A 12338-nucleotide genomic window follows, 5' to 3' on the forward strand; every position below is an offset into this window, starting at 1 on the left:
TAAAGATTTTGAAATGATAGAAGTTAAGAAGTTTCATAATTCAAGAATATTTTTCGTTTCACCGTCTGATAAACATTTATCTTTTGCCTTTTCGAGAGATTGGCTCGTACAAGTCGCGCAACGCTTATACGATTTTCCAGTTGCATGCTTCGGTAAATCAACATCAATACGCAATAGACGGATAACTTGTGCTGATATACCAGCGGATACTTTTACAATATTTTCTTGTGATGGAATAGCTTAATTTTCGAAAATGTAACGTAATTTTATTTCCGAACATTAAAAGATACGAAATCTCTTTGATATTACATGTTTAAAAATGTAAATATATTTACAATGTGATAATTCACAATATATTCACAAAGTCATAATCATATCAAGGACTGATGATTATTCAGAAAGAAATCACAATTTAAGAAATTAAAATAATTATTTTACATTAAATATAACTAATTAAAAAATTATTTCTTTCTAGCGCACATCCCACAATAACTCTATATACAGCTTATCTTTTTTTTAAATATTAGTTGTTACGGATTTATGACTCGTCCAACTCTAAAATCAGGAGTTACAACTTTTTTCTGCATTGAAAACGTGATGTCTTGATTACGCGAGCACGGAGCACGGGCAAAAAGAGACGGACGGTTGTGTATCTCCCTGATGTTTCCAGTTACAGTACGAAATGGCGAAGAAACTTTCGTTTTGCAGCCAGAACGAGGACTACCCATGGATTGGAAACGAGAAACTCTAGACATCGAGTTTGGCACGTTTCCAACTCTCCGGCTTGCATCGTGACAGCAACTCTCGCGTCTACGTATTTACGCGAGAATTTTGTTTTATATATCCCCTCCGTTTTCTAGGACCCGCGTTAAGTGCATAATATCGTGACCCCGAGTGCATCTAAATTTTACATTCAATTTAAGTTTTGCATTATCCATCTTGGACAAAAAGCAGTCGTGAAGATAAAAGGATCTTTACGGTTTTAGATATCGAGAGAAGAGGAGAAATTTTAATTCATAAAAAAGTAAAGCCGTTAAAAGCGCTTGATTCTTTAAATAAGACAAGATTTCAAGAAAGATTAAACTGATGTCATTTTGCAGTCTATTCCTATACTATTCCTATAATATTATAGCGAGATGTTAGTTTAATCTCTGTGCCTAAAATATTCAATTTTCAATATTAACTCGACAAATATCCATAGAATTAATATGCACCAATATATAAATTGTACTAAACTTATTAGCGTTCAAGAATAATACGGAGTTATTTGTTTTTAATTAAATAGATTTAGCTATCATCACATTTTCTTCTCCTTTATTGGAATTTTAACAAATGTTCTATCTTTGTGGCTAAGTCTAGATTTTCATCGTTTATAATATTCATTGTTTTATGTTTATAGATCCACCGATAATTAAAATAAAGCCAAACAACATAACTGTTAATGAGACAGACGACTTTTTTATATTCTGCGACTACGAGGCAAATCCGGCTACGCTAATAAAGGTGACGTGGTAAGTGTTGACCATTATTATATAAATATATATATATTAGCATGAATTAATCCTTTAGAATAGCGATTATTTTCCTGCGGGAATTAAAGATCGGTTCTGTTAGATAAATTAAAGTAGTAGAATTAAAGACATTTTTGTTTTATTGTAGCTGCTTTTACGTCTTAAAGAATATAAGTTAGCGCTATTTCTTCGTTTTATTTGTCTCTCTTAATGGGGTGATGCAGGTTGCGAGACGACGACGAATTAGTGTTAAACGAAGAACATTATGACGGTGGAATCTCGGAACAAACGGCACTCACGGTGAAAAACGCGACTCCTAGCGACATGGGTTCTTACAAATGCATCTTGGAAAACAGTGCCGGCTCAACCGTTTCCGAGGACACCGTACAGGTTTCGGTCTTTTGTACGTATAACAACAGTACAGATAACAACAGTCAATCGTGGAATGTAACATAAAGCAGTCGATAAAATCTAAAATCACTTACAATCTTACACGGATTATAAAGCTTCGGTTAGTAATAAATCTAAATCCGAAAGAATCCCATTGTACTTTCGGCGAAACCTTATCTTCTTATTTCTCGCGGCGGTAGCTTTCAGCGGAGCGTAGTTTATCCTTTTATTAGAAAACGACAGCTTCATTGAAAGCTATGCGATTACATCGGGAAATAAAGTTTGGAGAGGAGTTCGGCGCGCGACGTACTTTCGAACTCGCACACGAGATTTATATCATCCGGCGCGGATGTATATATCCCGTTTTATCATGTAGATAAGCCGGTGGTGGAGGTGATAATGGATCCGGATATACCTGTGAACGAGGCGGATCGTCAAAACGTATCGTTAACGTGCGAGGTCGACGCCGGTAATCCGGCGATACTGACAGCCGTCCGTTGGTATTTGGACGGAGATCTATTGAAAGAACTTCCGGACTGCTCGAGGAACAGCACTGCCATGACAAGCAGCTCCGAGGAATCGTCGGCGTTCTGTGACATCGACCCCAGCAAGCTGCTGCTGGAATCTGTCGGCCGCACTTTCCACGGCAACTACTCCTGCGAGGGGAAAAACGAGGCTGGCTGGGGACCGGTCTCTCCGAGCACGCCTGTCATAGTTTATTGTAAGTCCTCTGTCACGTGTCACTCACTCGTGTTACGCGCTGATGGAAGAGAAACTGGTGACACCTATTACATTTCCAGCTATAATATGTCCATTATACGCGTGTTTCGAATTTCGTATACGTTTTTTGCAGTGACAAACAGAAATTATATGAATATTGCCGTATATTCAATATTTTGATTTTACATAAATTATTAATAGACATTTATGAATAATATGATATTATAAGTAATACTCTCGGGCCTCGAATTTGTAACGTATTATCAAATAACACGTTGTAAAAGCGATTATTTATACTCGGCACTAATTACTGAAGCGGTAACGATAAATTATCGATTGCGAAACTTTATCTTGTACATGTATATGATATCTTATTACAGTAATTGGATTATATTTAGCACGTTTATACCAGTTTCTCCCTCGCACTCTCTGCATCTCCCTGAAACACATTTCCGCAGATAAGCCCGGCCCGGCGTCGATAACGTATGAACCGCGGCAAGTGGTGAAGAAACAAGCGTTATCCATCACTTGCTTCGTTTTGGATCCCGGCCGACCGAGGGTGTCGGGCTTCAAGTGGCTGCGCGGCTGGCACCGACTTCCAGACGAGAACGAAGCCAAGCTCTTCATCGAGTCAGTTAATTTGGAAACCGAGGCGAATTTCACGTGTCTGGCTTACAACAAAGCCGGTGACGGAGAGCCGGCCACAACGTTTATCGATGTATCTGGTGAGTGACATATGTCAATGCGTCTAAAACCGTATCCAGCAATTATTGAGTTTCATGGCGAGATATTTTAAAACCCGACAAACAATAACACATTTACGGATTCAAATAATTTAGTTTACTTTGCTTATACACTAAAAATGTCTATTTTAGTCAAAATTAAATTCAGGAGTTCTGGAAGAAACTCTGGATAATTTTATACATTACACAAGCTAGGTATTTCTTCATCTGTTAATTGAATTTTATTCAGACACTGCCTAATATAGCATATGTCCATTCTCTCAATCTGACGTAAACATTAACGTTTTATAATAAACGGTGCTCTTCTATTCCTGTACGCTACGTAACAGATCGTTCGACGTTTCTCATAATTATTGAATGACAAATCCCATTATGCTTTAACTGAGAGTTATCGTTTCTCATTAGCGGCCCCGACGTTCATTAAGACGCTACACTCGTATCGCGGCTACGTCTACAACTCGCCCAACGTGAGCATTATGTGTTGGGTCGAATGTGCCCCGATCTGCAATATTTCCTGGCTGAGGGATGACATTCCCATAGACTTCTCGAAAACGAATCGATACTACGTGTCGAACGTTTATCATCCGCCCGACCCAAGGACCAACGACTTCGAGAGCATCCAATCGACCCTCGTATGGAATCTGACGGTCTGGCCGAACGGTCAGCTCGACCGTACCGAGGACAACGTCAAATTCACCTGCAAGAGCAGCAGCAACGAGATCGGCGCGGGCGTGGAGAGTAGTACTCACTTTCACGTCGAGTGTACGTTTCATTCGAATCTTTCTTTTTTGCGCGGCGATATCTCTACTTGCTTATATTCGATTTTATAACGGTCCATTTGTTTAACGAGATTGCGAAAAGAACAAAAATCTCGTTCCACACGCCGTAAAAGAATTTTCTGTACATAAATTGTTATACAAGTATAAAGGACGTTTAACTTAATGTTACTTAATATTTAATATATTTATTGCAAATATAAAATGCGGACGAGTTTCTGTAAAGTTATTTCAAGCACATAAGAAACATTTTTGTAAATTAGGAGAAAAAAATATACAGTTAAATAAAAGTTTATTTTTTCGATTTAAAATTATATCGCGCAGACTTTTTGTATTTTTTTGTATTTATATATATAGATAATTAAATTTTTTATTCAAGTCCCTCCAGAGGATATCACAATATCGAGGAAGATAATCAATGTGACAGTGGACACGATACCGGAGACTGTTGAGTGCAACGCGACGGCGCGGCCGAAAGCGAACTTTCGATGGTTCCGCGAAGGATCCACTGATACCATTATGGAAGGCCACGTGTTTGACTTGAAAATGCCAGTACCACGGCGCAGTAACGGCACTTACTACTGCGAGGCGTCGAATCGTCATGGCTCCTTGAATATCTCCATGATCATGAATGTGCAATGTACGTTCCACTGCGTCTTTAGACTTTCAAACGAATAATCAAAAAAGCCTCGCACTTCTACATTCGTGCAGTTTATAAAAAGAGACGTATAAAAGAATATTTAATCTTGCTTTCTCATCTGTCTAAACCTAGACTATTTTTTTTAATGCAAAAGTTCAGATTTTTATGTTTTTCTTAAAATACCGTTATTAATCATACATCCTTCAAAAAAATAATCTCAAATTTTTCACTTCTCGCTTCCAACATGTAACGATGATGGCATATTTTCCATGCAGTTAAACCGGAATGCCACATAGAGAAAGAACGATTCGAGGGCAAGGATTACGTCGTTTGTTCAGCCGTTGCCAATCCGAAAGAGACGGATTTCACTTGGTCATTGAAGAACGAAAACGACACGCTGGAGCAGGTCGCGGAAAAGCGAAACGGAAGAAGTTACATGCCCCTCGATATCTCAGTCACTAACTTCCGGACATACGTGTGCGTGGCGAACAACACAATCGGTCACTCCGTAGCGTGTGAACGCGACATACCAGGTTGGTACAACGAACTTTTTCATTGATTTACTGATATCGCGCTTACATCTGCAAAAATAGCAGCAGAACTTTTCGAGATATTTTTGTTTAGATTATTAGAAAACATCGTCGCGTTCCGAAACAATTTTTCTATATCGATAAAAATGTGAAAAAATATACGGAAAAAAATAATCTCAATATAATACAAAAACTTTTTTGTAGCAATCGTGCACAGAAATTGTTTACGTATGATCGAAAAGTTGTTGAAACTACAAAAAACAAAATTACCCACTTTATGTTATAATAATGAATTTTATGCACATATACATATATACAATCAAATCAAATCAAATCTTTATAATAACGGAGTGCAATATGAATTTTAAAATATCTACAATAAAATTAATATATAATTAAACCGAATAAGTAACATTTACTTCGCCAGTCAATAATTAACCCAATTAAGAATTTAATCGACTGTACTGGCAATGATTATAATCGTGATCGACACCCGTCACGGAATGAGGAAGGTTCCAGGTTTGAACCCTGGCTGAGGTAATATTGTTCGCAATAAATTTAATTATTTAATTAAGATGCTTATATTATAACCATCTAAAATTACATCAATTTTAGAATAACCAGAATCCTTAGTCGAAACGCGGTGACGATTTGTCACGACGATTATAATCGTTGCCACGATTATAATCATTGCCAGTTCAGTCGATTAAATTCTTAATTGGGTTAATATAATTAATATAAGAAAAATAACTTCCTCCGCCAGTGATTAAAAAACAAAAATTATTCCTTTATTCTCGACAAACTGGCAAAAATATAAATAATGTGCACATTATTTATATTTTTGCCAGTTTGTCGAGAATAAAGGAATAATTTTTGTTTAATATAATTAATATAATCTCATATAGATATCTCATATAAATTAAAACTACAACTGTTTCGTAATATGAATATTTCTTCATTCATATTATATTCAATAACTATTTAATATTTTTGAGGATAAATTTGCAACACATTTACATAATTATTCGTTTAACTTGTAATAAAGGTAATAATTTTTTATCTGTCAATCACAAATATTTAGAAGAATTTATCGCTTTACAGCCCACCATGGAACTAAAAGTAAGTTGTGCCTATATTACTTCAAATTTTGTATATAAATATATTATATTTTATATGTAATTACTATCTGTGCGCGTGTATGTAATTATTATTTAGTATCCAATATATTGCGGCAATATACGATCTGTTTTTCTTATTTTTCTCATTTTTAACAAAAATTTAATTACAGTTTTAAACGTAATAAAAATAATTTAATTACGGTTTTAAACGTAATAAAATATATCGCGATAAACAAGTGCGCTACGCAAATAAATAAAATTATAATTAAAATGTTTTGTAAAATGTTCCATCTTATCATAACGCAAACAACAAATTCTTCTATAGATCAGCTATATGAATTTAAAATGCAATACATACCATCCTTTTCAAGTATCTTTTTAGTATCCTTTTATTTCAATGCACAATTTTAGACATTTTTTTGGAGCTTTAGCGATACTTGATATATTTATCTACAGCAAAAGTTGTCATACAAATAAATTAAATGTATTATTTTTCGTTGCTTATTGTATCGCTTTTAGTAGGTTTCGTATCTCGGTAGAAACAATGGAAATGACATTCATGCATCATTATCCTTGTACATATCATGTTTACATGTCATTATCGATTATTGTACATTACAACCTATCGCGTTACAGGTCATATACCTTGGTGGCATCAATTGGAGGGTAACCTGCTACTGATTATTATCGTAGTGACGGTGATCATGATACTAGTCCTAATACTAATCGGCGTGACCATTTACATCGTGTGCCGACGGAAACGCAGCGAAATGAAATGTAAGTTATCTCTAATATATTATGTCGTTATCTGCGATCGTTCGCTCATCGCAGCGATTTGCATGACATACATCGTAAAATGAGATTTCTTTGAGCTTTTTTCATGACGAATTAATAATTTATATAGTTATTTCGACGAGCGCGAGAATAGTGCAATTTTTAAATTTTGTCACATGAGATAACTTATTTTATTGCATTCTCGAGAAATTGAATATTTCAAATAAGATCCGAGTCTGTGTTATATTTGCATTCGAAATACATTTTTGATAAGACTTCGAAGAAATCCGATCCAACAGCCTATAACCGTTATAGTTACATTATGACAATCTAATAAGAGATATATATATATATATATATATATATATATATATACATCAGGTGTTTTACATCTGTATATACATATATCCAAAATGGCACATAACGAAACGTGGATATCAATATATCTTTATCTTAAAATATATTAGTCATCCTAAATCGATAATTACTACAATTAGACACAGAAAATAACATTTCAAACAATAATGATGTTTCTTCCGTACGCCCTGACGATATATCTTTTTATTCCCACCAGTAAAACGTATTGTAATATCATCTCTGTGTTCACATTCTTAGTATATTGTCTTTATTAATGTAAAAAGTATTTCCCCATGTAGTTAACACGCCAATTATCTTTTTTGAGTTTTTAAAGTTATTAACTGATTATTTGTGTTTGCCTTTTATATTTTTGTAACAATTTAATTCGATTTGATAAAGCTTCTTTAATAATGGTAACAAATAATGGCTCGAATCACGTGTAATCGTAAGTATATATCAAAATTATTTCAATCACATGATGCAAAACATAAAATTGACTTATTCATGTGATATTTACATATTCACAGAACGAGTATATTATTTTTAAAAAAAACGTTTTTTTCTTGACAAAGTTCTGTTAACCCATTCCGCGCAAACAAATGTAGATTACACATTGTATACAATATTATATTACCTTATATAGTTTATGCTAAATAGAATAAAAGCATGCTCACTATTTGATATTTCTGTATAAAGTAGTTAAACAACGTAAAATTTCCATTTAGATGGAAATATATATAAACAATTAAGAAGAAACACATGCTACGCTGCTATAACGTTGATGTTAATTTGAGTTTAATAATTTTCTTTTGTTATCAATGTAATTTAAAACATAAATTATAACAATACTACATTGCGGTATGTTGATATTAATTCTCATTAAAATAATTCAAAAATGTTTTAAACATAAGACCGCAAATTAAATTAATTGATATACAATAAAATTTTTTTATATATTGAATCTAATTTTGTAATAATTGACAAAGGAAATAAATAGAAACTATTTTAATATAAATTTAGTCTGTCTGGGAAATGAATCAAATTAAAGAACTTTTCCAAATCACAAGTTAAATTTATTTTAAATTAATACGTGATTACTGATGAATACTTATCGGTTTCCGAAGAGATCTTATATGATTTTACACGTATCATTTTAATAGAGAAGAGAATAATATATAACATCAATCACATCTATATATATAAGTACGCTAATCTAACAATAAGCAACAATGATTCTCTGTTATAAATGAAACCGTACCATAATAACACCAAATCGCTTTTGGTCTAGCAACACAAATTAGTCTGAACTCTTTAATATAACAAGATTTTAGTCATTATTGATTATTTCAAATATGTATTACCGCGTGTAAGAATAAGCATTAATTAACGACGATCGATATACGTGCAAAGTTCTTATACACTTATCAAGCAATATATTCTTGTGCGCTATAAATATTACTTCACGAATTAAATTTATGATACATATTAAAAAACAGTAAGATTAACGTCAATTAGAGAGAATAACGGAACCTATTTTCAGTGCCTTTCTCAGTACAGTTACCACTTAAAGTTAATCGTGCTATAATAATTGCAAAAGAGTATATTCGCATCCGCAGTACTAATTAATTGCTAGAGTTTTTTTCATCTCATTTCCAACTTTTCCGCGATTATTTTAATTAATTGCATGTAATTTTAATAATATAACTTTTGCAAACCAAACATTCAATGACCATGTAGAATTCAACAGAATTAGTATGTACGGGATAATAATATATTATTATAATGTTATTATATTAATTGCTACGCTGTTCCTCAGTGCTTGGACATTTATTTATTTCAAATGACATTTGGCTAATATTCTTAACACATACGCTTTAATTATTTAAAACATTTCCATCATAATGTAGAATATATAATATTAAATTTGCTTTGAAAATTATGCATCTTTAGTAATTTTATAATATGTAAATTTATATTTTAAAAAAATTATTTTACCTTACAAATTCTTTTCGAAAAAGTATTCACATAAGCTTTGTCCATAATTAATAACGGTTGTAACGTTATGGCAGCCAAGCATGCGTTTGTTCAGTAGTTTTCACTAACACGAAACTGATTCGTTTCTGCTCTACTTTTTAATTTGGACTTGCTAAACAAAACACAGACAGTACTCGGGTGGTCCATCTGGAGGAACGCGAACAGTAAGTACAAACCGCAGCACACTGCGTTTTCTATTTAAGTTGTTTTAGTTAAAAAATCGGTCTTAATTTACCGGCATTGGGCTTTATTAGATCTGCACGCATATAAACGCTATATAATGAAAAAAAGCTACTAATTTGCCAAGGATTGAATGCGTTTTTCGATTTATGAAACACATAGCTCTCTGTAATTGGGTAGAATGCATGTTATATTATTATGTTGTAAGTAGCTCTATAGAGATACATTGTTTGGAAATTACTGTTATTTGTGGGCATTCTTCAATAGAAATAGTTACATTCCATCGAATGACTATACAAAAAGCTTCCCAAAAATTTTAGGAAATAAGTTTCCTCAATCAATACGCTACAGAAAAGTTAATGATTCATAGTTTTTAATTGCATTACACAGCAGAAATAATTAGAAAAAGCAGAATGGAGAAGGAATTCTACATGGAGAGAATTTTCTCTTAAAATTTACCCTGAAATCATGGTAGTTGTGGGATAACATGTACCACCAAGAATTTTGTACGAGCTATTCTGATTAATATCCACCATAATAAAAAATATTAATATCTATTACATTAAAATATAAAATATGTTTGATTAATTTTACTAAAATATATCTAGAAAATTTCAATAATTTTTCAAAATTTACCAATCTGCTTGGTAATTTTTACCACGTTGTTTGTAAAAGGTCTTTTGCATATTTTAAAAATTTCTTGATTACCAAGTTGTCCCAAGTTTGTAGTGAATTTAAGGGTAAAATATAACAAAAAATTCTCTCCGTGTATACATCTGGAAATGAAAATTGTATCTTGCGTGTATATCACGAAATAAAATCATTACAGTTATTTCCATACAAAGTTTTATATGCAAATATATAATAAATTATAATAATAACACTTTTGGATAATATTTAATTTTGCAAATAGTAATTAATAAAATAAGTATATTAAAAGTTTTATTTAAAAAATTAAATATTTTTGTTTTCTTAATTAAATAAATATTAAATTTTATCATTAACAACATGGCTTATAAATTTACAAAGTGTTTGCAGGAATTTATTAATGGATCGGCACGATGCAAACACAAATACATTATACAAACGTTACACGCGTTTTAATAGATTTTGTGCACTCGTTGGAATGTAATCACCATCGAATTATATGTATTCGCTTTATCATTTTATTCGTTAGATTCATTTTGATATCGCCCCTTTGTATCATACACCAACTTTTCGCCATTAACTATTTCACGTTAAACAGCTGCGGTGATCAGTGAATGCGTAAAGGGTAAAGCTATAGAATAACTGGTTCCATTAACGCTCCATGTACACGATAGCATGCAAGTTTGTCTTCGATCTGAAATCTCGCTCGAAGTGATCCTCTCTCTCTGCACACCTGAATACATATCCTATTGCATAATTTAACGGCTACTTCCGGCTTACAATAGTGTACTGTCAACTTGGTACGAGTAAGGTAGGTAGTTAGTTGTTCACGAGAACGAACGGGATGTTCTACACGACGCTCTTTCACGTGACGCAGTTACCGTGTGCGGGGGATGTAACTTCTTGCATAATTCAGCGAAGAGAGCTTGTAATTGTTAATACGGCTTGTAATGACCATGCAACCATTGCTGGGGATATCGCCGAAGTTACAAGGTAGGTGGAGGGTTGCACGGATTAGGGTAAGCGTTTCCAGGGAATCTGTCGATCTTGAATGCCATTAGCTCGGCGTTTTAGCAATTTTGAAATTACATTAGATCGCGTTAGCAAAACGAAAGAGTTTGCGATAAAATTGCAATTTATAACTCGCTTTATGTACAAAAAGTGTAATTAAAGCCCGATCGTGTAAGAAATTTCCTTCGCGACTATTTATGAAGATTAACATTATCTTATTTTTCTACCTATCTATAGCCTATTATTCTAGGAGTATAACCTTTTATTGTTTGGAAAATTGCGCTGCAACTTTCTTGCAACGTAACGTTACGAGTTATACGTTGCTTACAAAGAAGCGCTTGGAAAATATTTTTAAACGCCGTCGCTCAAGGCCTCTTTACTACGATATTTTTAGAAAGAATGCATCCGCATTTTTGCCATATTTCTCTCTCTCCCTCTCTCTCTCTCTTTCTCTCTCTGTCTCGCTAGGTCTCTCATCGCATGCGCAACATTTTTGATACACAATAACGATATGGCGACGCGCCTTATCATGCAAGTCTACGAGCTGCTGCGCGCCGAGTTTACATTTAATTTAGTCCTTTCTCTTGTCGATGTTGGTTCCACTCCGAGATATTGTTGTGTTTCTGCGGAAGTTTACAAGGGGGCCGTTTGTAACGAATGCACACAACGGGCCGATCGTCCCGTGCGCTCAATAAACATGCGGTACCTTCCGGTCTCACGCCTTCCAGACGAGGCCAGCTTGATTTAAAAAAAATAACGTTTCAGCGTAGAATTGTTCGAATAAAACAAAACATACGTGTTTATTCTACCGTCGCGACCGGCCACGACGCGGACGCGTCGGTGATGTTTTATTGTTGAAGTACTGACGGAGAAACGTCGCGTGACTCACAATGACAAAAGGGACTG

The 12338-nt window shown here is 33.8% G+C and overlaps 1 protein-coding gene across 3 annotated transcripts in view; it reads left to right on the top strand.

Annotated features, from left to right (window-relative positions):
• The window catches only part of Nrm (neuromusculin), a 159287-nt gene that overhangs the window by 128079 nt on the left and 18870 nt on the right, over nt 1-12338 (top strand). For 2 of the 3 annotated variants that reach the window (XM_071713197.1, XM_071713202.1), the window contains exons 8-16: nt 1400-1511; nt 1736-1914; nt 2278-2622; nt 3080-3346; nt 3770-4126; nt 4520-4780; nt 5056-5313; nt 6412-6429; nt 7065-7205. In XM_071713197.1, coding sequence (XP_071569298.1) covers nt 1400-1511; nt 1736-1914; nt 2278-2622; nt 3080-3346; nt 3770-4126; nt 4520-4780; nt 5056-5313; nt 6412-6429; nt 7065-7205 — 1938 coding nt within the window. Of the gene's footprint in view, nt 1-1399; nt 1512-1735; nt 1915-2277; nt 2623-3079; nt 3347-3769; nt 4127-4519; nt 4781-5055; nt 5314-6411; nt 6430-7064; nt 7206-9720; nt 9758-12338 lie in introns of all 3 variants that reach the window. The other variant, XM_071713190.1, reaches the window with a different exon arrangement.

Source organism: Temnothorax nylanderi, unplaced genomic scaffold (assembly GCF_030848795.1).
Source record: "Temnothorax nylanderi isolate EJ_2023f unplaced genomic scaffold, tnyl_v1.0 TNYL_tig0005_pilon, whole genome shotgun sequence".
In the NCBI taxonomy this organism is placed as follows: Eukaryota; Metazoa; Arthropoda; class Insecta; order Hymenoptera; family Formicidae; genus Temnothorax; species Temnothorax nylanderi.